Here is a 26,840-nt window from a genome sequence, read left to right on the forward strand (position 1 = left end):
ATCTATTGAGTGTGTCCTTGCCACTGTTACCACAATTCAACAAATCCACTGATGTGTTACTGGACACCGAAAACACCAGTTGGCGACCTTGTGGTTAGTAGTAGAGCCCTATTGTTGGGGCGGGCATACAACAGTTAAGTGAACAAGTTGTGTTCCCACTCCTTCTCGTTCAGAGGCCGGTTGGGATTGACTGGAGTGAAGACCCGCAGGGCTACGGTGAGTGACCTTGAGTATAACTGTTGCTCACCCGAGTAGAGAACCCTGACATTGGCGACCTTGCCAGGATTACGATCAAGATAAAGGTTGCAGTTGTGGTACTTGTCAGTGGTATTAGGTATCAGGTACAGGTTATCACTCATAGCACAAGATGGAGGATGATAAAGTAACAAGGTTCATTGACACTAGAGATGAGCAGGTGCTGGAGGAGTGCACCAAGGCACAGTTACAGGCAATAGCAGACCATTTTGGGATAAAGCTGAGATCTTCCAGAGTGGGAGAGAGAAGACTAGAGATCATGGCACAGCTCAGGGCACGAGACGAAGCTTTGGGGGAGGAACGGCCACAAACACCTGCCAGTGTGGGAGAACACCTGAGCATTGGTGGGAGCAGCAGGGGATCCAGCGGCAGCAGGCACAGCGTTAAGCTGGAGATAATGAAGCTGCAGCTAGAAGCACAGCAGCGCAGAGAAGAGCGAGAAGCACAGCTGAGGACAGAAGAAGCACAGCTAAAGCGTGAAGAGCGAGAAGCACAGCTGAAGCGTGAAGAGCGAGAAGCACAGCTGAAGCGTGAGGAGCGAGAAGCACAGCTGAAGCGTGAGGAGCGAGAAGCACAGCTGAAACAGCACGAGATAGAATTTAGGCTGAGACAGCAGGAGATAGAAGCTAACAAGCAGATGGAGCTGAAGCGAGCTGAACTAGGACTAGGTGCACCTGCTCCGCCGCAACAGGAAGACCGCCGAGTGAGGGAGCGAGACCTGCCGGTCTTTGTACCAAACGAAGCTGAAGGTTTCTTCGACCACTTCGAGAAGATCGCTACCTTGAAGAAGTGGCCAAGGGCGGAGTGGGTGGAGCTGGTTCAGGGTAGGCTCACCGGTGAAGCTCGTGAAGCCTACAATATGCTTGACTTCCAAGAATGCGCCAACTACGATGCTGTAAAGAGAGCTGTGCTCCATTCTTTCAAGCTCACACCGGAATGTTACAGGAAGAGATTCAGGGAGTCTACCCGTTTGCCAGGAAAATCTTATGCGGAGACGGCGAGGGACATGGAGAGGAAGTTCCTTAAGTGGCTGGACTCTGAAGAAGCGAGGTCGGCTGAAGAGGTCAAGAGGCTAATGGTCATGGAGAAGTTTATGTCCGTGCTCTCTCCTGAGATCAGGGTCAGAGTAAAGGAGGCGGACATTAAGGACCTGAGAGCCGCAGCCGACAGAGCCGACATGCTGGAAGAAGCCCTCCGACCATACCGTGAAGGACGGCACCGACCGCAAATACGCTCTGGATATGGTAGAAGATATAGAAGGACGGACGGATGGTGGACAGGAGCGAGTTCTCCTGAGTCCCACCTCTCAAGTGGAGACAGGAGAGGCTCAAAGACTGCTGTGGAGCCGGTAGAGAAGTTCCAAGCTGAGAGCTCAAGAGTTGTTGCCGAAACCGAGGAGTCAATGAATGGCGTGAGGAAGATACACCGAAGAAGGGTCCGCTGCTACAACTGCGGAATATTCGGACATGTCGCGCGGGAATGCAGATACCCTGAGCAGCGGGGGAACGTTGCTTCTGTGAGGGTCGAGGGCCAGATGTCCGAGTGGGTGCGGGATGAACCCGTACTGAGTGGGGAGAAAAGAGTTCACCCATTCGTGTGTGAGGGAACCGTGAGGATGGGGGACGCAGACCCCATCCCGGTGAAGATATTAAGAGACACTGGGGCCGATTTTACCCTGGTGAGTGAAACCCTGTTCCCCGAGGGTTACGAGAGTACCAGTGTGGGGGTGGTAAGTGTGACTACTGTGGGAGGCCCAGTGAGGATGCCCCTACACCAGGTGACTCTGAATTCTGATTACGGCTGCCAGACCCTTGTGGTGGGGGTGTGTGCATCGATGCCCAAAATGGAGGCACAAGTCATCTTGGGAAATGACGCATGTGGAGGATATGTCCTCCCGAATCTCGCGAAAGGCGAGGAGTGCATAGAGCACTATGAGGAGACAGGTGGAGTGTTAGACGCCTGTGGGGACGAGAAAGGAATCGCCACGGCGGCGTTCCCGGTTTGTGCTGTGATGCCGAGGCAGTGCGAAGGACACGGAGGGTGTGGATCTGATAGGGCTGACGAGGAGACGTCCGACAGTCCGGAAATCGATCACCTCTTCATGGAACCCGGAGAACGAGCGGAGGGCGAAGGCAGCCCGAATGGTGAGTTGCAGGTGACCCTCACCAGTTCTCTAGAGGTGGACCGCACTCGTCTCGAAGAGCTGCAGCAGATAGAGTTCCCCGAATTGATTCATGAGTCCAATGGAGGACGTGTTGGTCCTGAGAGGGCCACTCATTGTTACGTACAGGACGGCATGCTGATGAGAGTGTTCTGCACAGAGCAGGGAACTGAGTGTGATGAAGCAGTATGTCCTGCGTTGTTTGCCATGCATAACACAGTGGTGGAATCGTTAGGTTTCTCATCTTTCCAGCTGGTGTATGGACAGGGGGTGCAAGGTCCTCTGTCCATGTTGAAGGAACAATGGACATCAGGAGTGACCGTGAGAACGGTCAACGGATACGTAAGGAGCGTTTCGCATTGGCGGCAGGAATACTGGTTGGAAATTAAACTCATCCGATGGGAAGACAACGTAGTAGCAGATGCCCTGTCCTGTATGCACTAACCAGACATGACTCTTATTTTAAGGGGAGGGGTATGTGACGGTGTTCCCCCCTTATATTTCTCCCACGCCTGCAGTAAGAGTCATGTCCACTTTACCCGAGCGTTCTCTACGTAGCAGACATCAGTTTGGTATATGTGGGAGAGTGGAGTGTTCTCGGAGTGCCGAGAAAATTATAAAACAAGAGTATCTTGGCCTGGGGTTTAGGCCCTTTAGGAAGCCAAGATGGCGCTGGCTCTCCTGTTTCCCCGCCAAAACTGTGTGACGTCAGTGACGCCGGATTGGTCACCGACAGCAATGTGGCACAGGGAGCCAATGAAAACCTCCCGTGGCGAATGTGACGTCACGAAGGAAAGGGGGTCCGGTCAGCGCACCGCGCTGGCACCATCAGTCTAAGACAGCACGTCAAGGAGGTCGGACGTGCGCTGGGGGGTCCTGTCAGTTGGACAGTTTACCCCGACTCCGGAGGATTTACGCATCACCCGTGGTCTGCCAACACCTGTGGGGTCTTCCTTCGTTCATGTGTTGAACCGAAGAAGGAATTGACAGAATATTGAGCAACAAGTGCTCCAGGAACAGGTGTTGTGCAAGAGTGGAGTCTAGGCAGCGACGTATGCAACGGCTGATAGCTCCACAGTGATGACGTAGTTGCTGAACCAATCCTCCGTGAGGGAATCAGTTTGACATGACACGTCAAGGAGGTTGGACGTGCGAAGATTGGTCCTGTCAGTTTGACAGTTGTTTCCCGCTCCCGTGGATTTTACGCGTCACCCGAAGTCTGCCAGTACTCTGTGAGGTCTTCCTTCGTTCGTGTGTTGAACCAGAGAGGGAATCGACGGGATATTGAGCAACAAGTGCTCCAGGACAGGTACTGTGCAAGAAGAAGTGAAGTCTGTGCAGTGACGTATGTGACGTCTGAGGCAGTTCACCAGTTTGTGACGGCGTAGTGGCTGAACCGAGCCACTGGGAAGCAGAGGAAGAAAGAAACTACTCGGGAATCCGAACGACTGCAGCCGAGACGTAGGCGGGCAGCCGTAGCTGGGAGGAGAAGTCGACGGCCGGAAGACCAACGCCAACCCTACAAGAAGTCGAGGAGGAGCACGGACCTGCTGGGAAAAGGCACGGAGACGACGCGCGTACGGTGGGACATTGATTGAGTTCCTGGAGGACACGACAGTGTGTGTGTGGGGGCGTTCCCGACACGAGGCAGGAGCCAGGACCAGGAGCTACAACTCAACTCTCATCAGAGGATAGGTGAAAGTAGGTGATTCTAGTTTCCCTCCCAATTCCCCTTTAGTCAGCTATATTATTTAGCCTGAGGATTTTGTATGTCATGAGTAAGGCTCACCTATGTCACCGTAAGGCACCAGTGTGCAGAGTGGTACTATAAAGGGTACTCACGATATAAATATATGATTATTATTGGTGTGTACAGGCACCCGGAGTAATTGATGAATTTACTGTGTTGAGAATGTCTTTCATGAGACTTCAAAGTAATCATATAGTGAGAGAATATATATAATATTATGCCAGTATTTGGAAGTTAGGCTATGTGCCCAGTAACTATGTTATAATCATTATTGATGTCTGATTCATCCATATATATATATATACATGTCTATGCTCGTGTATTGAATAATCATTCATGTGTGCAGTGATTAATTGTGTTATCGCCCACAAAAGGAAATACTGAGAACTCCAGTGTTAAATACTTCATAAGTTATCATTAAATGAAGGGCAGTGTGTAATACCATGACAGTGAATTGTTGTCACGTTTAATATAGAAACGTTTGATTGAGCCCAAGATCAGTGTAGCGAAGTATTTACGTGCTATTGTCGCAAATATTGTGTGTTCGAACTTCAAGTGATCTTTGAGAACTTAAAGAAACAGAGCGCGTGAAGCCAGGGAAACAAGCAATAAACATTCGCGTGGGGGGAGTTGCCCAGCTGATTTTGACATTGACGAGAGGGGGAGTGTTGCCAGCTTAGTGAGTTCAAATTATATGTGTGGGAACCAGCGACTCCCGCCTGAAACAGCTGATTGCTTATTGATATGACCTTGTGATGTCTTTGAATGAGTTTTAAGTAAAATACAAAATACATTTGTGTTTATATCATCCCCTCCATATTTCTTGTGGCTATGTAATACCTGAAAGCAGAGAGTGATAGAAGTAAATACCTGCCTGATATCAGATCTATTGAGTGTGTCCTTGCCACTGTTACCACAATTCAACAAATCCACTGATGTGTTACTGGCTACCGAAAACACCAGTTGGCGACCTTGTGGTTAGTAGTAGAGCCCTATTGTTGGGGCGGGCATACAACAGTTAAGTGAACAAGTTGTGTTCCCACTCCTTCTCGATCAGAGGCCGGTTGGGATTGACTGGGCTACCCTCCTGGCGTACAGTGGCGCCGCAAGGATAGAGTGAAGACCCGCAGGGCTACGGTGAGTGACCTTGAGTATAACTGTTGCTCACCCGAGTAGAGAACCCCGACAATATATATATATATATATATATATATATATATATATATATATATATATATATATATATATATATATAATAGTATGACTAGTATGCTTTAACCCACTACGCCATCAGACCTTACAAAAGAAGTAGATAGTTCGAGATATATATCTCAAACATCTCCACCTCCCGAAGGCACCAGATGAGTGAGGGGTCAGTCTGCATTTTTCGTCAAGCCACTGTCAATGTGAGAGAACTCGTGTCCAGCCTATAAGCCTATACTTGCATAAACCACAAGTGAAGATTAACAATCTTTGGACAACACCCACCAGTGGGACTCGAACCCAGAAAGCACAACTACCTTCCAGTAGCTGGCATAACTAGTATGCTTTAACCCACTACGCCATCAGACCTTACAAAAGAAGTAGATAGTTCGAGATATATATCTCAAACATCTCCACCTCCCGAAGGCACCAGATGAGTGAGGGGTCAGTCTGCATTTTTCGTCAAGCCACTGTCAATGTGAGAGAACTCGTGTCCAGCTTATAAGCCTATACTTGCATAAACCACAAGTGAAGATTAACAATCTTTGGACAACACCCACCAGTGGGACTCGAACCCAGAAAGCACAACTACCTTCCAGTAGCTGGCATAACTAGTATGCTTTAACCCACTACGCCATCAGACCTTACAAAAGAAGTAGATAGTTCGAGATATATATCTCAAACATCTCCACCTCCCGAAGGCACCAGATGAGTGAGGGGTCAGTCTGCATTTTTCGTCAAGCCACTGTCAATGTGAGAGAACTCGTGTCCAGCTTATAAGCCTATACTTGCATAAACCACAAGTGAAGATTAACAATCTTTGGACAACACCCACCAGTGGGACTCGAACCCAGAAAGCACAACTACCTTCCAGTAGCTGGCATAACTAGTATGCTTTAACCCACTACGCCATCAGACCTTACAAAAGAAGTAGATAGTTCGAGATATATATCTCAAACATCTCCACCTCCCGAAGGCACCAGATGAGTGAGGGGTCAGTCTGCATTTTTCGTCAAGCCACTGTCAATGTGAGAGAACTCGTGTCCAGCTTATAAGCCTATACTTGCATAAACCACAAGTGAAGATTAACAATCTTTGGACAACACCCACCAGTGGGACTCGAACCCAGAAAGCACAACTACCTTCCAGTAGCTGGCATAACTAGTATGCTTTAACCCACTACGCCATCAGACCTTACAAAAGAAGTAGATAGTTCGAGATATATATCTCAAACATCTCCACCTCCCGAAGGCACCAGATGAGTGAGGGGTCAGTCTGCATTTTTCGTCAAGCCACTGTCAATGTGAGAGAACTCGTGTCCAGCTTATAAGCCTATACTTGCATAAACCACAAGTGAAGATTAACAATCTTTGGACAACACCCACCAGTGGGACTCGAACCCAGAAAGCACAACTACCTTCCAGTAGCTGGCATAACTAGTATGCTTTAACCCACTACGCCATCAGACCTTACAAAAGAAGTAGATAGTTCGAGATATATATCTCAAACATCTCCACCTCCCGAAGGCACCAGATGAGTGAGGGGTCAGTCTGCATTTTTCGTCAAGCAACTGTCAATGTGAGAGAACTCGTGTCCAGCTTATAAGCCTATACTTGCATAAACCACAAGTGAAGATTAACAATCTTTGGACAACACCCACCAGTGGGACTCGAACCCAGAAAGCACAACTACCTTCCAGTAGCTGGCATAACTAGTATGCTTTAACCCACTACGCCATCAGACCTTACAAAAGAAGTAGATAGTTCGAGATATATATCTCAAACATCTCCACCTCCCGAAGGCACCAGATGAGTGAGGGGTCAGTCTGCATTTTTCGTCAAGCCACTGTCAATGTGAGAGAACTCGTGTCCAGCTTATAAGCCTATACTTGCATAAACCACAAGTGAAGATTAACAATCTTTGGACAACACCCACCAGTGGGACTCGAACCCAGAGAGCACAACTACCTTCCAGTAGCTGGCATAACTAGTATGCTTTAACCCACTACGCCATCAGACCTTACAAAAGAAGTAGATAGTTCGAGATATATATCTCAAACACCTCCACCTCCCGAAGGCACCAGATGAGTGAGGGGTCAGTCTGCATTTTTCGTCAAGCCACTGTCAATGTGAGAGAACTCGTGTCCAGCTTATAAGCCTATACTTGCATAAACCACAAGTGAAGATTAACAATCTTTGGACAACACCCACCAGTGGGACTCGAACCCAGAAAGCACAACTACCTTCCAGTAGCTGGCATAACTAGTATGCTTTAACCCACTACGCCATCAGACCTTACAAAAGAAGTAGATAGTTCGAGATATATATCTCAAATATCTCCACCTCCCGAAGGCACCAGATGAGTGAGGGGTCAGTCTGCATTTTTCGTCAAGCCACTGTCAATGTGAGAGAACTCGTGTCCAGCTTATAAGCCTATACTTGCATAAACCACAAGTGAAGATTAACAATCTTTGGACAACACCCACCAGTGGGACTCGAACCCAGAAAGCACAACTACCTTCCAGTAGCTGGCATAACTAGTATGCTTTAACCCACTACGCCATCAGACCTTACAAAAGAAGTAGATAGTTCGAGATATATATCTCAAACATCTCCACCTCCCGAAGGCACCAGATGAGTGAGGGGTCAGTCTGCATTTTTCGTCAAGCCACTGTCAATGTGAGAGAACTCGTGTCCAGCTTATAAGCCTATACTTGCATAAACCACAAGTGAAGATTAACAATCTTTGGACAACACCCACCAGTGGGACTCGAACCCAGAAAGCACAACTACCTTCCAGTAGCTGGCATAACTAGTATGCTTTAACCCACTACGCCATCAGACCTTACAAAAGAAGTAGATAGGTCGAGATATATATCTCAAACATCTCCACCTCCCGAAGGCACCAGATGAGTGAGGGGTCAGTCTGCATTTTTCGTCAAGCCACTGTCAATGTGAGAGAACTCGTGTCCAGCTTATAAGCCTATACTTGCATAAACCACAAGTGAAGATTAACAATCTTTGGACAACACCCACCAGTGGGACTCGAACCCAGAAAGCACAACTACCTTCCAGTAGCTGGCATAACTAGTATGCTTTAACCCACTACGCCATCAGACCTTACAAAAGAAGTAGATAGTTCGAGATATATATCTCAAACATCTCCACCTCCCGAAGGCACCAGATGAGTGAGGGGTCAGTCTGCATTTTTCGTCAAGCCACTGTCAATGTGAGAGAACTCGTGTCCAGCTTATAAGCCTATACTTGCATAAACCACAAGTGAAGATTAACAATCTTTGGACAACACCCACCAGTGGGACTCGAACCCAGAAAGCACAACTACCTTCCTGTAGCTGGCATAACTAGTATGCTTTAACCCACTACGCCATCAGACCTTACAAAAGAAGTAGATAGTTCGAGATATATATCTCAAACATCTCCACCTCCCGAAGGCACCAGATGAGTGAGGGGTCAGTCTGCATTTTTCGTCAAGCCACTGTCAATGTGAGAGAACTCGTGTCCAGCTTATAAGCCTTTACTTGCATAAACCACAAGTGAAGATTAACAATCTTTGGACAACACCCACCAGTGGGACTCGAACCCAGAAAGCACAACTACCTTCCAGTAGCTGGCATAACTAGTATGCTTTAACCCACTACGCCATCAGACCTTACAAAAGAAGTAGATAGTTCGAGATATATATCTCAAACATCTCCACCTCCCGAAGGCACCAGATGAGTGAGGGGTCAGTCTGCATTTTTCGTCAAGCCTCTGTCAATGTGAGAGAACTCGTGTCCAGCTTATAAGCCTATACTTGCATAAACCACAAGTGAAGATTAACAATCTTTGGACAACACCCACCAGTGGGACTCGAACCCAGAAAGCACAACTACCTTCCAGTAGCTGGCATAACTAGTATGCTTTAACCCACTACGCCATCAGACCTTACAAAAGAAGTAGATAGTTCGAGATATATATCTCAAACATCTCCACCTCCCGAAGGCACCAGATGAGTGAGGGGTCAGTCTGCATTTTTCGTCAAGCCACTGTCAATGTGAGAGAACTCGTGTCCAGCTTATAAGCCTATACTTGCATAAACCACAAGTGAAGATTAACAATCTTTGGACAACACCCACCAGTGGGACTCGAACCCAGAAAGCACAACTACCTTCCAGTAGCTGGCATAACTAGTACGCTTTAACCCACTACGCCATCAGACCTTACAAAAGAAGTAGATAGTTCGAGATATATATCTCAAACATCTCCACCTCCCGAAGGCACCAGATGAGTGAGGGGTCAGTCTGCATTTTTCCTCAAGCCACTGTCAATGTGAGAGAACTCGTGTCCAGCTTATAAGCCTATACTTGCATAAACCACAAGTGAAGATTAACAATCTTTGGACAACACCCACCAGTGGGACTCGAACCCAGAAAGCACAACTACCTTCCAGTAGCTGGCATAACTAGTATGCTTTAACCCACTACGCCATCAGACCTTACAAAAGAAGTAGATAGTTCGAGATATATATCTCAAACATCTCCACCTCCCGAAGGCACCAGATGAGTGAGGGGTCAGTCTGCATTTTTCGTCAAGCCACTGTCAATGTGAGAGAACTCGTGTCCAGCTTATAAGCCTATACTTGCATAAACCACAAGTGAAGATTAACAATCATTGGACAACACCCACCAGTGGGACTCGAACCCAGAAAGCACAACTACCTTCCAGTAGCTGGCATAACTAGTATGCTTTAACCCACTACGCCATCAGACCTTACAAAAGAAGTAGATAGTTCGAGATATATATCTCAAACATCTCCACCTCCCGAAGGCACCAGATGAGTGAGGGGTCAGTCTGCATTTTTCGTCAAGCCACTGTCAATGTGAGAGAACTCGTGTCCAGCTTATAAGCCTATACTTGCATAAACCACAAGTGAAGATTAACAATCTTTGGACAACACCCACCAGCGGGACTCGAACCCAGAAAGCACAACTACCTTCCAGTAGCTGGCATAACTAGTATGCTTTAACCCACTACGCCATCAGACCTTACAAAAGAAGTAGATAGTTCGAGATATATATCTCAAACATCTCCACCTCCCGAAGGCACCAGATGAGTGAGGGGTCAGTCTGCATTTTTCGTCAAGCCACTGTCAATGTGAGAGAACTCGTGTCCAGCTTATAAGCCTTTACTTGCATAAACCACAAGTGAAGATTAACAATCTTTGGACAACACCCACCAGTGGGACTCGAACCCAGAAAGCACAACTACCTTCCAGTAGCTGGCATAACTAGTATGCTTTAACCCACTACGCCATCAGACCTTACAAAAGAAGTAGATAGTTCGAGATATATATCTCAAACATCTCCACCTCCCGAAGGCACCAGATGAGTGAGGGGTCAGTCTGCATTTTTCGTCAAGCCACTGTCAATGTGAGAGAACTCGTGTCCAGCTTATAAGCCTATACTTGCATAAACCACAAGTGAAGATTAACAATCTTTGGACAACACCCACCAGTGGGACTCGAACCCAGAAAGCACAACTACCTTCCAGTAGCTGGCATAACTAGTATGCTTTAACCCACTACGCCATCAGACCTTACAAAAGAAGTAGATAGTTCGAGATATATATCTCAAACATCTCCACCTCCCGAAGGCACCAGATGAGTGAGGGGTCAGTCTGCATTTTTCGTCAAGCCACTGTCAATGTGAGAGAACTCGTGTCCAGCTTATAAGCCTATACTTGCATAAACCACAAGTGAAGATTAACAATCTTTGGACAACACCCACCAGTGGGACTCGAACCCAGAAAGCACAACTACCTTCCAGTAGCTGGCATAACTAGTACGCTTTAACCCACTACGCCATCAGACCTTACAAAAGAAGTAGATAGTTCGAGATATATATCTCAAACATCTCCACCTCCCGAAGGCACCAGATGAGTGAGGGGTCAGTCTGCATTTTTCCTCAAGCCACTGTCAATGTGAGAGAACTCGTGTCCAGCTTATAAGCCTATACTTGCATAAACCACAAGTGAAGATTAACAATCTTTGGACAACACCCACCAGTGGGACTCGAACCCAGAAAGCACAACTACCTTCCAGTAGCTGGCATAACTAGTATGCTTTAACCCACTACGCCATCAGACCTTACAAAAGAAGTAGATAGTTCGAGATATATATCTCAAACATCTCCACCTCCCGAAGGCACCAGATGAGTGAGGGGTCAGTCTGCATTTTTCGTCAAGCCACTGTCAATGTGAGAGAACTCGTGTCCAGCTTATAAGCCTATACTTGCATAAACCACAAGTGAAGATTAACAATCTTTGGACAACACCCACCAGTGGGACTCGAACCCAGAAAGCACAACTACCTTCCAGTAGCTGGCATAACTAGTATGCTTTAACCCACTACGCCATCAGACCTTACAAAAGAAGTAGATAGTTCGAGATATATATCTCAAACATCTCCACCTCCCGAAGGCACCAGATGAGTGAGGGGTCAGTCTGCATTTTTCGTCAAGCCACTGTCAATGTGAGAGAACTCGTGTCCAGCTTATAAGCCTATACTTGCATAAACCACAAGTGAAGATTAACAATCTTTGGACAACACCCACCAGTGGGACTCGAACCCAGAAAGCACAACTACCTTCCAGTAGCTGGCATAACTAGTATGCTTTAACCCACTACGCCATCAGACCTTACAAAAGAAGTAGATAGTTCGAGATATATATCTCAAACATCTCCACCTCCCGAAGGCACCAGATGAGTGAGGGGTCAGTCTGCATTTTTCGTCAAGCCACTGTCAATGTGAGAGAACTCGTGTCCAGCTTATAAGCCTATACTTGCATAAACCACAAGTGAAGATTAACAATCTTTGGACAACACCCACCAGTGGGACTCGAACCCAGAAAGCACAACTACCTTCCAGTAGCTGGCATAACTAGTATGCTTTAACCCACTACGCCATCAGACCTTACAAAAGAAGTAGATAGTTCGAGATATATATCTCAAACATCTCCACCTCCCGAAGGCACCAGATGAGTGAGGGGTCAGTCTGCATTTTTCGTCAAGCCACTGTCAATGTGAGAGAACTCGTGTCCAGCTTATAAGCCTATACTTGCATAAACCACAAGTGAAGATTAACAATCTTTGGACAACACCCACCAGTGGGACTCGAACCCAGAAAGCACAACTACCTTCCAGTAGCTGGCATAACTAGTATGCTTTAACCCACTACGCCATCAGACCTTACAAAAGAAGTAGATAGTTCGAGATATATATCTCAAACATCTCCACCTCCCGAAGGCACCAGATGAGTGAGGAGTCAGTCTGCATTTTTCGTCAAGCCACTGTCAATGTGAGAGAACTCGTGTCCAGCTTATAAGCCTTTACTTGCATAAACCACAAGTGAAGATTAACAATCTTTGGACAACACCCACCAGTGGGACTCGAACCCAGAAAGCACAACTACCTTCCAGTAGCTGGCATAACTAGTATGCTTTAACCCACTACGCCATCAGACCTTACAAAAGAAGTAGATAGTTCGAGATATATATCTCAAACATCTCCACCTCCCGAAGGCACCAGATGAGTGAGGGGTCAGTCTGCATTTTTCGTCAAGCCACTGTCAATGTGAGAGAACTCGTGTCCAGCTTATAAGCCTTTACTTGCATAAACCACAAGTGAAGATTAACAATCTTTGGACAACACCCACCAGTGGGACTCGAACCCAGAAAGCACAACTACCTTCCAGTAGCTGGCATAACTAGTATGCTTTAACCCACTACGCCATCAGACCTTACAAAAGAAGTAGATAGTTCGAGATATATATCTCAAACATCTCCACCTCCCGAAGGCACCAGATGAGTGAGGGGTCAGTCTGCATTTTTCGTCAAGCCACTGTCAATGTGAGAGAACTCGTGTCCAGCTTATAAGCCTATGCTTGCATAAACCACAAGTGAAGATTAACAATCTTTGGACAACACCCACCAGTGGGACTCGAACCCAGAAAGCACAACTACCTTCCAGTAGCTGGCATAACTAGTATGCTTTAACCCACTACGCCATCAGACCTTACAAAAGAAGTAGATAGTTCGAGATATATATCTCAAACATCTCCACCTCCCGAAGCTTATAAGCTGGACACGAGTTCTCTCACATTGACAGTGGCTTGACGAAAATTGCAGACTGACCCCTCACTCATCTGGTGCCTTCGGGAGGTAGAGATGTTTGAGATATATATATCTCGAACTATCTACTTCTTTTGTAAGGTCTGATGGCGTAGTGGGTTAAAGCATACTAGTTATGCCAGCTACTGGAAGGTAGTTGTGCTTTCTGGGTTCGAGTCCCACTGGTGGGTGTTGTCCAAAGATTGTTTATCTTCACTTGTGGTTTATGCAAGTATAGGCTTATAAGCTGGACACGAGTTCTCTCACATTGACAGTGGCTTGACGAAAATTGCAGACTGACCCCTCACTCATCTGGTGCCTTCGGGAGGTAGAGATGTTTGAGATATATATATCTCGAACTATCTACTTCTTTTGTAAGGTCTGATGGCGTAGTGGGTTAAAGCATACTAGTTATGCCAGCTACTGGAAGGTAGTTGTGCTTTCTGGGTTCGAGTCCCACTGGTGGGTGTTGTCCAAAGATTGTTTATCTTCACTTGTGGTTTATGCAAGTATAGGCTTATAAGCTGGACACGAGTTCTCTCACATTGACAGTGGCTTGACGAAAATTGCAGACTGACCCCTCACTCATCTGGTGCCTTCGGGAGGTAGAGATGTTTGAGATATATATATCTCGAACTATCTACTTCTTTTGTAAGGTCTGATGGCGTAGTGGGTTAAAGCATACTAGTTATGCCAGCTACTGGAAGGTAGTTGTGCTTTCTGGGTTCGAGTCCCACTGGTGGGTGTTGTCCAAAGATTGTTTATCTTCACTTGTGGTTTATGCAAGTATAGGCTTATAAGCTGGACACGAGTTCTCTCACATTGACAGTGGCTTGACGAAAATTGCAGACTGACCCCTCACTCATCTGGTGCCTTCGGGAGGTAGAGATGTTTGAGATATATATATCTCGAACTATCTACTTCTTTTGTAAGGTCTGATGGCGTAGTGGGTTAAAGCATACTAGTTATGCCAGCTACTGGAAGGTAGTTGTGCTTTCTGGGTTCGAGTCCCACTGGTGGGTGTTGTCCAAAGATTGTTTATCTTCACTTGTGGTTTATGCAAGTATAGGCTTATAAGCTGGACACGAGTTCTCTCACATTGACAGTGGCTTGACGAAAATTGCAGACTGACCCCTCACTCATCTGGTGCCTTCGGGAGGTAGAGATGTTTGAGATATATATATCTCGAACTATCTACTTCTTTTGTAAGGTCTGATGGCGTAGTGGGTTAAAGCATACTAGTTATGCCAGCTACTGGAAGGTAGTTGTGCTTTCTGGGTTCGAGTCCCACTGGTGGGTGTTGTCCAAAGATTGTTTATCTTCACTTGTGGTTTATGCAAGTATAGGCTTATAAGCTGGACACGAGTTCTCTCACATTGACAGTGGCTTGACGAAAATTACAGACTGACCCCTCACTCATCTGGTGCCTTCGGGAGGTAGAGATGTTTGAGATATATATATCTCGAACTATCTACTTCTTTTGTAAGGTCTGATGGCGTAGTGGGTTAAAGCATACTAGTTATGCCAGCTACTGGAAGGTAGTTGTGCTTTCTGGGTTCGAGTCCCACTGGTGGGTGTTGTCCAAAGATTGTTTATCTTCACTTGTGGTTTATGCAAGTATAGGCTTATAAGCTGGACACGAGTTCTCTCACATTGACAGTGGCTTGACGAAAATTGCAGACTGACCCCTCACTCATCTGGTGCCTTCGGGAGGTAGAGATGTTTGAGATATATATATCTCGAACTATCTACTTCTTTTGTAAGGTCTGATGGCGTAGTGGGTTAAAGCATACTAGTTATGCCAGCTACTGGAAGGTAGTTGTGCTTTCTGGGTTCGAGTCCCACTGGTGGGTGTTGTCCAAAGATTGTTTATCTTCACTTGTGGTTTATGCAAGTATAGGCTTATAAGCTGGACACGAGTTCTCTCACATTGACAGTGGCTTGACGAACATTGCAGACTGACCCCTCACTCATCTGGTGCCTTCGGGAGGTAGAGATGTTTGAGATATATATATCTCGAACTATCTACTTCTTTTGTAAGGTCTGATGGCGTAGTGGGTTAAAGCATACTAGTTATGCCAGCTACTGGAAGGTAGTTGTGCTTTCTGGGTTCGAGTCCCACTGGTGGGTGTTGTCCAAAGATTGTTTATCTTCACTTGTGGTTTATGCAAGTATAGGCTTATAAGCTGGACACGAGTTCTCTCACATTGACAGTGGCTTGACGAAAATTGCAGACTGACCCCTCACTCATCTGGTGCCTTCGGGAGGTAGAGATGTTTGAGATATATATATCTCGAACTATCTACTTCTTTTGTAAGGTCTGATGGCGTAGTGGGTTAAAGCATACTAGTTATGCCAGCTACTGGAAGGTAGTTGTGCTTTCTGGGTTCGAGTCCCACTGGTGGGTGTTGTCCAAAGATTGTTTATCTTCACTTGTGGTTTATGCACGTATAGGCTTATAAGCTGGACACGAGTTCTCTCACATTGACAGTGGCTTGACGAAAATTGCAGACTGACCCCTCACTCATCTGGTGCCTTCGGGAGGTAGAGATGTTTGAGATATATATATCTCGAACTATCTACTTCTTTTGTAAGGTCTGATGGCGAAGTGGGTTAAAGCATACTAGTTATGCCAGCTACTGGAAGGTAGTTGTGCTTTCTGGGTTCGAGTCCCACTGGTGGGTGTTGTCCAAAGATTGTTTATCTTCACTTGTGGTTTATGCAAGTATAGGCTTATAAGCTGGACACGAGTTCTCTCACATTGACAGTGGCTTGACGAAAATTGCAGACTGACCCCTCACTCATCTGGTGCCTTCGGGAGGTAGAGATGTTTGAGATATATATATCTCGAACTATCTACTTCTTTTGTAAGGTCTGATGGCGTAGTGGGTTAAAGCATACTAGTTATGCCAGCTACTGGAAGGTAGTTGTGCTTTCTGGGTTCGAGTCCCACTGGTGGGTGTTGTCCAAAGATTGTTTATCTTCACTTGTGGTTTATGCAAGTATAGGCTTATAAGCTGGACACGAGTTCTCTCACATTGACAGTGGCTTGACGAAAATTGCAGACTGACCCCTCACTCATCTGGTGCCTTCGGGAGGTAGAGATGTTTGAGATATATATATCTCGAACTATCTACTTCTTTTGTAAGGTCTGATGGCGTAGTGGGTTAAAGCATACTAGTTATGCCAGCTACTGGAAGGTAGTTGTGCTTTCTGGGTTCGAGTCCCACTGGTGGGTGTTGTCCAAAGATTATATATATATATATATATATATATATATATATATATATATATATATATATATATATATATATATATATATATATATATATATATAAAATATGACCGAAAAAGTAAGATTAATAATTCTAACACGAATTTTTTCAACATTTCTAATGTTTCTTTTCACTGTTGATGGTAATTGATAAATCAATTCTCCAAAATTCATTTTTATTTCTAGTCTGACGCGACACTTGAACGCGTTTTGTAATAACTTATTACATTTTCAAAGACTTTAGTTTACACACACACAACTATAACCTGCAAACACTAAACAGAGTTCTTCCATGCTATTATTTAAACAACTTTCATCTTATATACCCGCATTTGGGTGAGGTGATATGTTACAACAGTTTTGGATGAGGTGAACAAAACATTCAACACAAGACAGAACACGAAACAATGGATATAAATTGGGTAAATTAAAGGAATCTAAATAACTGTAGAGGGCCTGTTGGTCCATATTTCTAGATGCTTCTATATTGGTGCGGAGTCTTGAAGTGGGTACAATATAGTTGTGCATTAATTGGCTGTTGAGTGGTGGTGTTGACTTCTTGATGTGTAGTGCCTCGAAGATGTCAAGCCGCCTGCTATCGCTGTATATATCGATGATTTCTGTGTGGTTTGTTAAGATGTTAAGAAATCTTAACAAACAACACATGACAAGACAAGATAATATATATATATATATATATATATATATATATATATATATATATGTGTGTGTGTGTGTGTGTGTGTGTGTGTGTGTGTGTGTGTGTGTTGTGTGTGTGTGTGTGTGTGTGTGTGTGTGTGTGTGTGTGTGTGTACTCACCTAGTTGTACTCACCTAGTTGTGTTTGCGGGGGTTGAGCTCTGGCTCTTTGGTCCCGCCTCTCAACCGTCAATCAACAGGTGTACAGATTCCTGAGCCTATCAGGCTCTGTCATATCTACACTTGAAACTGTGTATGGAGTCAGCCTCCACCACATCACCCCCTAATGCATTCCATTTGTCAACCACTCTGACACTAAAAAAGTTCTTTCTAATATCTCTGTGGCTCATTTGGGCACTCAGTTTCCACCTGTGTCCCCTTGTGCGTGTTTCCCTTGTGTTAACTAGACTGTCTTTATCTACCCTATCAATCCCCTTCAGAATCTTGAATGTGATGATCATGTCCCCCTAATTCTTCTGTCTTCCAGCGAAGTGAGGTTTAATTCCCGTCGTCTCTCCTCGTAGCTCATACCTCTCAGCTCGGGTACTAGTCTGGTGGCAAACCTTTGAACCTTTTCCAGTTTAGTCTTATCCTTGACTAGATATGGACTCCATGCTGGGGCTGCATACTCCAGGATTGGCCTGACATATGTGGTATACAAAGTTCTGAATGATTCTTATATATATATATATATATATATATATATATATATATATATATATATATATATATATATATATATATATATATATATATATATATATAGTATATATATATATATATATATATATATATATATATATATAACGAGCGAGACTGGCCGAGTCTCGCTAATATAATAAGGAAAGAAACTCATGTCATTTGTGTGTGTGTGTGTGTGTACTCACCTATATGTACTCACCTATATGTGCTTGCAGGATCGAGCATTGACTCTTGGATCCCGCCTTTCCAGCTATCGGTTGTTTACAGCAATGACTCCTGTCCCATTTCCCTATCATACCTAGTTTTAAAAGTATGAATAGTATTTGCTTCCACAACCTGTTCCCCAAGTGCATTCCATTTTTCTACTACTCTCACGCTAAAAGAACACTTCCTAACATCTCTGTGACTCATCTGAGTTTCCAGTTTCCACCCATGTCCCCTCGTTCTGTTATTATTACGTGTGAACATTTGATCTATTTCCACTTTGTCAATTCCCTGAGTATTTTATATGTCCCTATCATATCTCCTCTCTCCCTTCTTTTCTCTAGTGTCGTAAGGTTCAGTTCCTTCAGCCGCTCTTCATATCCCATCCCTCGTAGCTCTGGGACAAGCCTCGTCGCAAACCTCTGAACCTTCTCCAGTTTCTTTATGTGTTTCTTCAGGTGGGGGCTCCATGATGCGCGCGGCATACTCTAAGACGGGTCTCACGTAGGCAGTGTAAAGCGCCCTAAAAGCTTCCTCATTTAGGTTTCTGAATGAAGTTCTAATTTTCGCCAGTGTAGAGTACGCTGCTGTCGTTATCCTATTTATATGTGCCTCAGGAGTTAGATTAGGTGTCACATCCACTCCAGGTCTCTTTCTCGAATCGTTACAGGTAGGCTGTTCCCCTTCATTGTGTACTGTCCCTTTGGTCTCCTGTCACCTGATCCATTTCCATAACTTTACATTTACTGGTGTTAAACTCCAGTAGCCATTTCTCTGACCATCTCTGCAGCCTGTTTAAGTCCTCTTGGAGGATCCTTCAATCCTCGTCTGTCACAACTCTTCTCATTAATTTTGCGTCATCTGCAAACATCGACATGTATGATTCCACTCCTGTAAACATATCATTTACGTAAATTAGAAAGAGGATTGGTCCCAGCACCGATCCTTGAGGTACTCCACTTGTTACTGTTCGCCGTCCGACTTTTCGCCCCTTACCATTACCCTCTGGCTCCTTCCTGTTAGGTAGTTCTTCACCCATACTAGGGCCTTTCCGCTTACTCCCTGCCTGCCTCTCAAGTTTGTATAGCAGTCTCATGTGCGGTACCGTATCAAAGGCCTTTTGGCAGTCAAGAAATATGCAGTCTGCCAGCCTTCTCTGTCCTGCCTTATCCTTGTTACTTTATCATAGAATTCTAAAAGGTTTGTTAGGCATGATTTCCCTGTCCAGAACCCATGTTGGTGCTTGTTTACAAACCCAATGCTCTCCAGGTGCTCAACAAGTCTTAGCCTAATTATTCTTTCAAGTATTTTGCAGGGGATGCTTGTCAGTGATACGGGTCTGTAGTTAAGTGCCTCCTCCCTATCCCCCTTTTTGAAAATCGGTACGACATTTGCCTCCTTCCAGCAACTGGGCAATTCTCCCGACATAAGTGACTCATTGAAGATCATTGCCAGAGGCACGCTGAGAGCCTGTGCTGCCTCTTTAAGTATCCACGGTGATACTTTGTCTGGTCCAACAGCTTAATTTGCATCCAGTGTTGTCAACTGTTTCATTACATCCTCTGCTGTCACCTCTATATCTGATAGTCTTTCATCTTGGGTAATCTCTTCTAACAATGGGAGCTGCTCAGGCTCGGTAGTGAACACTCCATGGAATTTTGCATTCAGTACCTCGCAGATTTCCTTGTCGCTTTCTGTATATGCCCCTTCTGTTTTCCTGTCTTGTCACTTGGTCATTTACCGACATCTTCCTTCTTAATGGCTATGTAGTAATTTTGGTTGCTTTTTCGCTTTGACTGCAATATCGTTCTCATAATTTCTTTCCGACACTCGTCTTATGTTAATGTAATCATTCCTAGCTCTGTTACATCTAATCCTGTTGTCCTCTGTCCTTTGCCTTCTGTACTTCCTCCACTCCCTCCTGCTTCTCACCTTTGCTTCCTGACACTGTCTATTAAACCATGGGTTATTATATTCCCTCCTGCTTTTTTCCTTTATTGTTGGAATAAATCTATCTTCAGCCTCCTTGCATTTCAATATGACTTGGTTCATCATACCTTGCACTGTTTTTCCTCTAAGTTCTTCCTCCCACTGCACTTCTCCCAGGTAGTCCCTCATCCTTCTGTAGTCCCCTTTTCTGTAATCAAGTCTCCTTTCCCGGACCTCTTGTCCTTTGGTCACAATTTTAAGCTCCATCATGTAGTCAAAGGCTAGGACACAATGGTCACTAGCTCCTAGTGGTATTTCATGTTCCAACTGCTCGATGTCTTCTACATTCTGAGTGATAATGAGATCTAATAGGCTGGGCGTATCCCCTCCTCTTTCCCTAGTATCTTCTTTCACATGCTGTGTTAGGAAATTCCTGTCAATAACGTCTACCAGCTTCGCTCCCCAGGTCTCCTCCCCGCCATGGGGATTCCTCGTTTCCCAATCTATCTCTCCGTGATTTAGGTCCCCCATGACCAGCAGCTTCGCTCTCATTCTATGCGCTAAAGTTGCTGCCCTCTGCAGTTCATCCATACATGTCTTGTTGCTGTCCTCGTACTCCTGCCTGGGCCTTCTACTGTTTGGTGGGGGATTGTAGAGTATCAAGATTACAATCTTCTTCCCATCCACTGTCAGAGTTCCATGTATGAAGCTTGTGCCTTCATTGGTACCCGGATTTTCCAGCTCATCAAACTTCCATTTCCGCTTTATTAGTAGTGCCACTCCTCCTCCCTGTCTCTGTGTCCTTTCTTTTCTTATCACCTGGTACCCCTCTGGAAAGATTGCATCCGAGATCATGCCATTTATTTTAGTTTCCACTATTGCCACTATGTCTGGGTCTGCCTCACTAACTCTTTCTTTTATCTCTTCTGCTTTATTGGCTACCCCATCAGCATTGGTGTACCAAACCTTGAGACTCTTCTTGGAAACTCGGGTGTCAGAGTTCCCCCTTTCACCAGGGGTCTGGGGGGAACTGGGGGGTGTCTGGGGGGCAAGTGGGGGCTGTGGGGGTGAGTGGGGGGGCGCTAGGGGGGTGCCTGGGAGTGCCTGGTAGGCGAATGGGGTCTGGGCATCTAGGGGGGTAGGAAGGGCATAATGGGTCTGAAAGTTAGGGGTCTGAATAGCATAGGGGGGTTGAGAAATAGAGTGAGACTGAGAGTCAGATAGAGGTTGAGAGGTTGGGGGGAAGAGGGCTACTGAGGGCGGAGAGTTGAGATGAGAATGGAGCATGGGTGCTGGGAGTGGAAGAGAGGGTATATTAGTTAGGGGGGAATCGGGGGTAGGTGGGGGTTTTGGGGTAGAAGAGGGGAAGAGGGAGATGGGGGAAGGTGTTAGGGGGTCACAAGGTGAGGGGGTTAAATGTGGGCTGGAGGTGCATAGGAGGGGTGAGGGTTGGGTGGGGTTTGGGGGTGAGTGGAAGAGGGGTGCAGTGGAAGCTGGGATGGAGTAGATGGAATTGAAGTCAATGGGGTAGAAGGGGCAGGGGAGTGGGAAGGGGTATTTGGGGAGGGGGGATGGGAAGGTGGTTTGGGGAGGGCATTGCTTGACCCACTGGGGTCGCTGACAAGTGTGATGTAGCAGGGGCAGGGGAATCGTTGTGGAGGTGCAAATGTGGAAGGGACAGGGGGGTTTTGGGAGGCTGAGGCAGGGGGGATGTATAGGAGGGCTGAGTTGGGGAGGATGCGACCTGGGAGATGACCTGGGAGGTGACCTGGGAGGTGACCTGGGATGTGACCTGGGAGGTGAGACTACCTGAGAAGCTAGTACGTTGTCGTTGTTGCCATCTATTTTTGTGGGCTGTTTGCTCATCTTTCGTCATAAACCTCTCTATAAACACATTGTAATGGGTTTCACTTCCTCTGAGTAAATGCTTGCTCCTCATTATGTACTCCACTGCCTCCTCATTGGAGAATTGCACCAGAACAGGTCTATTCTTGGTACAATTGTAGGGTCCAACCCGTCGATTGATATCCACCTCGCGTTCTGCCATCTCTGCTCCAATACACCTCAATATCTCGTGCAATTCGAATTTTTCTGTTTCTATTCTCTCTTGTCTAGTTGGTGCCCTAGATTCGAATAATCCATGTATTATAATAGACCGTCTCCTCAGTAATTCATTGTCATGCTGGTAGCCTGTCCCCTGGGGATTCCCCATCCCAACCGCAGTCACTAACCCATCTCCCACTAATCCTCTATCCTTAGCCATGCTGCTAAACCTTCCTAATTCGTTTGTGATACGAGCACATTCCCTCTCCCAGTCCTCTCTTCCCTTCCTAATCTCTTCCTGAACATAGAGCATAAGTGTGTGTGTGTGTGTGTGTGTGTGTGTGTGTGTGTGTGTGTGTGTGTGTGTGTGTGTGTGTGTAAACTATCTAACGCCGGAAAACACAAAATATGTATAAACTGAACAAAGTTAAATGTTACAGAACAATCTCTGATGAACGAATTAGGTAAATGATCAATGTTGAGTCTCGCTAATATAATAAGGAAAGAAACTCATGTCATTTGGAATTCATTGCGGGAAACAGCACTGGCCAAGACTGGCCGAGCGGACTGCACGCAAGACATGTGATCCTGTGGTCCCGGGTTCGATCCCGGGCGCCGGCGAAAAAGATGGTCATTTTCTTTCATCCTATACCCCTGTTACCTAGCAGTAAATAGGTACCTGGGAGTTAGTCACGGGCAGCTTCCAGGGGTGCAGGCGTGGTCGAGGACCGGGCCGCGGGGACACTAAAGCCCCGAAATCAACTCAAGATATCCCACAGCAGAACACCTCAGCACAAGCCGGTATACAACGAAACGTTAAGACAAATATTAGACAAGACACAGAGATATTAGAAATAACTTTTTTAGTATCAGATTGGTTAACAAATGGAATGCATTAGGCAGTAATGTGGTGGAGGCTGACTCCATACACAGTTTCAAGTGTAGATATGATAGAGCCCAGTAGGCTCAGAAACCTGTACACTAGTTGATTGACAGTTGAGAGGCGGGACCAAAGAGCCAGAGCTCAACCCCCGCAAGAACAAATAGGTGAGTAGAAAGGCATCAACACAACAAGACGCCACAGTAGTGCCACGATCAAAGCATAATGTCTCACTATCTACTTAGCCTACCGCAGAAGTCACCACACTCTCCAGAAGAGCTAAAGGGAGGGTTATGTTGTAAGCCTCCCTCTACAGATATGTTGTCGAACACTTGTCTGTCAGTCTGGAATACAGGGAACACCAAGGCTTATTATTATGTATTGTACCAACAAAATAATATACGAACCGGAATAGTAAACAAAACTAAGATAAAAGTTGTGAAAGAGTTTGATATTAGGTAAACTAGCACACCACACACTAACCAACACTGTCAGTAGGTAAACTAGCGCACCACACACTAACCAACACTGTCAGTAGCTAAACTAGCACACCACATACTAACCAACACTGTTAATAGGTAAACTAGCACACCACACACTAACCAACACTGTCAATAGGTAAACTAGCACACCACACACTAACCAACACTGTCAGTAGGTAAACTAGCACACCACACACTAACCAACACTGTCAGTAGGTAAACTAGCACACCAAACACTAACCAACACTGTCAATAGCTAAACTAGCACACCACACATTAACCAACACTGTCAGTAGGTAAACTAGCACACCACACACTAACCAACACTGTCAATAGGTAAACTAGCACACCACACATTAACACTGTCATAGGTAAACTAGCACAACACATACTAACCAACACTGTCAATAGGTAAACTAGCACACCACACACTAACCAACACTGTCAGGAGGTAAACTACCACACCACACACTAACCGACACTGTCAGGAGTTAAACTAGCACACCACACACTAACCAACACTGTCAGTAGGTAAACTACCACACCACACACTAACCAACACTGTCAGAGTAAACTACCACACCACACACTAACCAACACTGTCAGTAGCTAAACTAGCACCACACACTAACCGACACTGTCAGGAGGTAAACTAGCACACCACACACTAACCGACACTGTCAGGAGGTAAACTAACACACCACACACTAACCAACACTGTCAGGAGGTAAACTACCACACCACACACCACATGAGTTATCTGCATCATTCCTCCTGTTACTTATAATAGATACTAATGAGAAATTAGTATCTTTTAGAGCATAGGCTTAATATTAAAAGGTAATTTGGTAACTTTATATGTTTGTTTATGGTTCTACGAATTACAGAAATATTAAATAAGCATGTGTTAATTAGCGTCTGTGTCCCTAAAGCAATTCCAACTAAATTGCAATCTCCATGACCGTACTAACATGCAAATCCTTGCTTACTGTACAAATTAGCACTTACACATTTCGCAAAAATTAATGAATTTGATCACATGATTCTAGGTAATCTATTTAAATAAAAATGTAAACGTTCGTTTGTAAAAAGTTTCTAATCTCCGAAAGTTCTTAACCTATTGCTTTGAAATTTTAACACATCGTTCCTTTCACATACAAGCGTGTTCTTATATATCTGCTATATAAATGTCACGTCTGTGACAATAAAACACATGATTTTTTTAAACTGTTTTTCATGGTAGTTTTCATGTGAGGAAAATCTCAAAAACCTCTCTACCAATTGCTTTGAAATTTTGATACAACATTACATTCGAATACGTGCATATTTTTATATACCTACTATATACATGCCACACCTGTGACAGGTAAAAACATGCTTTTTTGAAACACATCGCCATCTGTTGCACGTAAAAGCAAAACATGCTCTACTGAAGATGCTATGATTCCATTTCAAGGTTTCAGATTGCATTGATAAATTTAATTTTCATGGATTTCAATTTATTTTCATTTTGATTTAATTGTTTTGTGTGACATTGCGTTGGAATTGAGCTGTGTTGTTTACTATACCGGTCATTTCGTGAGAATAGTTAATTTTTATATTTTTCATTGTTTTCACCTCGGGTTTTAACTGTTCTTCTTATTTTTCAGTGATGGGAACATCAGATCATTTGGGAATGCATCGGATGAGGGAGTGAAGAATAGTGGGGAGGACGAGGGGATGAGGGAGGTGATAATGGTAGGGAGGATGAGGGGACGGGGAGTGGGGGGAGGTGGGAACAACGAGGGGACAGTAGAATAGAGAATGGTGGAGAAGACAAGGGGATAGGGAAGTGGAGGATGGTGGCTAGGACGAGGGAAAGGCGGGGAATGGTGGGGAAGACGAGGGGACGAGGGAGGGGAGGATGAGAGGGTGGGGGAATGGGGGAAGGGGAGAATGGAATGTTGAAAGGACGAGGGGAGAATGGTGGGAAGGATGAGGGGACAATAAAGAGTTGCTATGGCTCAGCAACGCGCATGCGTTGCTGAGCCACAGCAACGCATAACCTGGTACAGCTAGTAGCTCAATAAAACTTAATTTAGACATTTTGGTATTTTCCTAAATCAAGAGAAAACAGTAAACATCAGAGGCTTCAATCTCCTGCCAAAATTTATGAGAAATTATGCTGGAACATCAGTGCAAACTTTCAAGAGAAAACTGGAGAAGTTTCTCCTGGAGTTCACAGATCAGCCTGCATGTGAAGCTTTGTGTCAGATCAGCCTGCATGTGAAGCTTTGCGTCAGATCAGCCTGCATGTGAAGCTTTGTGTCAAGTCAGCCTGCTTGTGAAGCTTTGTGTCAGATCAGCCTGCATGTGAAGCTTTGTGTCAAGTCAGCCTGCATGTAAAGCTGGGTCAGGTCATCCTAGATGTGAAGCTGTGTCAGACCATCCTAGATGTGAAGCTGTGTCAGGTCATCCTAGATATGAAGCTGTGCCAGACCATCCTAGATGTGAAGCTGTGTCAGACCATCCTAGATGTGAAGCTGTGTCAGACCATCCTAGATGTGAATCTGTGTCAGATCAGCCTGCATGTGAAGCTGTGTCAGATCATCCTAGATGTGAAGCTGTGTCAGATCAGCCTGCATGTGAAGCTGTGTCAGACCATCCTAGATGTGAAGCTGGGTCAGATCATCCTGGATGTGAAGCTGTGTCAGATCAACCTGGATGTGAACCTGTGTCAGATCATCCTGGATGTGAAGCTGTGTCGGATCATCCTGGATGTGAAGCTGTGTCAGATCATCCTGGATGTGAAGCTGTGTGGACCTCCGTACCAGGAAGACCAACAGCTTCACACACAAGGCATCACGAGGGAAGGGCGCCACAGGCCACAGCTTTGAGAGAATTACACTCGAAATCGAGTTGAAAACTTTAACTTTTGTTAGAGAACATTTTTGGAACTAGAAATAATCATATCAATAGACTGAAATATTATAGATCTCTAAGGTTTACATTGTGTTCTCTAATTGTGCTTATGGTACCCTGATACTAGACTTGATAATATTGTGTGTCCACATTTACAGTACAAACATATAACTATCAACGATCACTTGTGGAAA

At 45.2% G+C, this 26,840-nt stretch overlaps 1 protein-coding gene across 1 annotated transcript; it reads left to right on the plus strand.

The window, feature by feature from the left end:
* Positions 1–652: 652 nt before the first annotated feature.
* Positions 653–26,621, plus strand: LOC138358467 (unconventional myosin-VI-like). The gene is made up of 2 exons (XM_069316461.1): positions 653–903; positions 26,075–26,621. Exons 1-2 carry the CDS (start codon positions 653–655, stop codon positions 26,619–26,621), a joined length of 798 nt encoding a protein of 265 aa, XP_069172562.1.
* Positions 26,622–26,840: the final 219 nt, after the last annotated feature.

The sequence above is a fragment of the Procambarus clarkii genome, chromosome 83 (assembly GCF_040958095.1).
Source record: "Procambarus clarkii isolate CNS0578487 chromosome 83, FALCON_Pclarkii_2.0, whole genome shotgun sequence".
In the NCBI taxonomy this organism is placed as follows: Eukaryota; Metazoa; Arthropoda; class Malacostraca; order Decapoda; family Cambaridae; genus Procambarus; species Procambarus clarkii.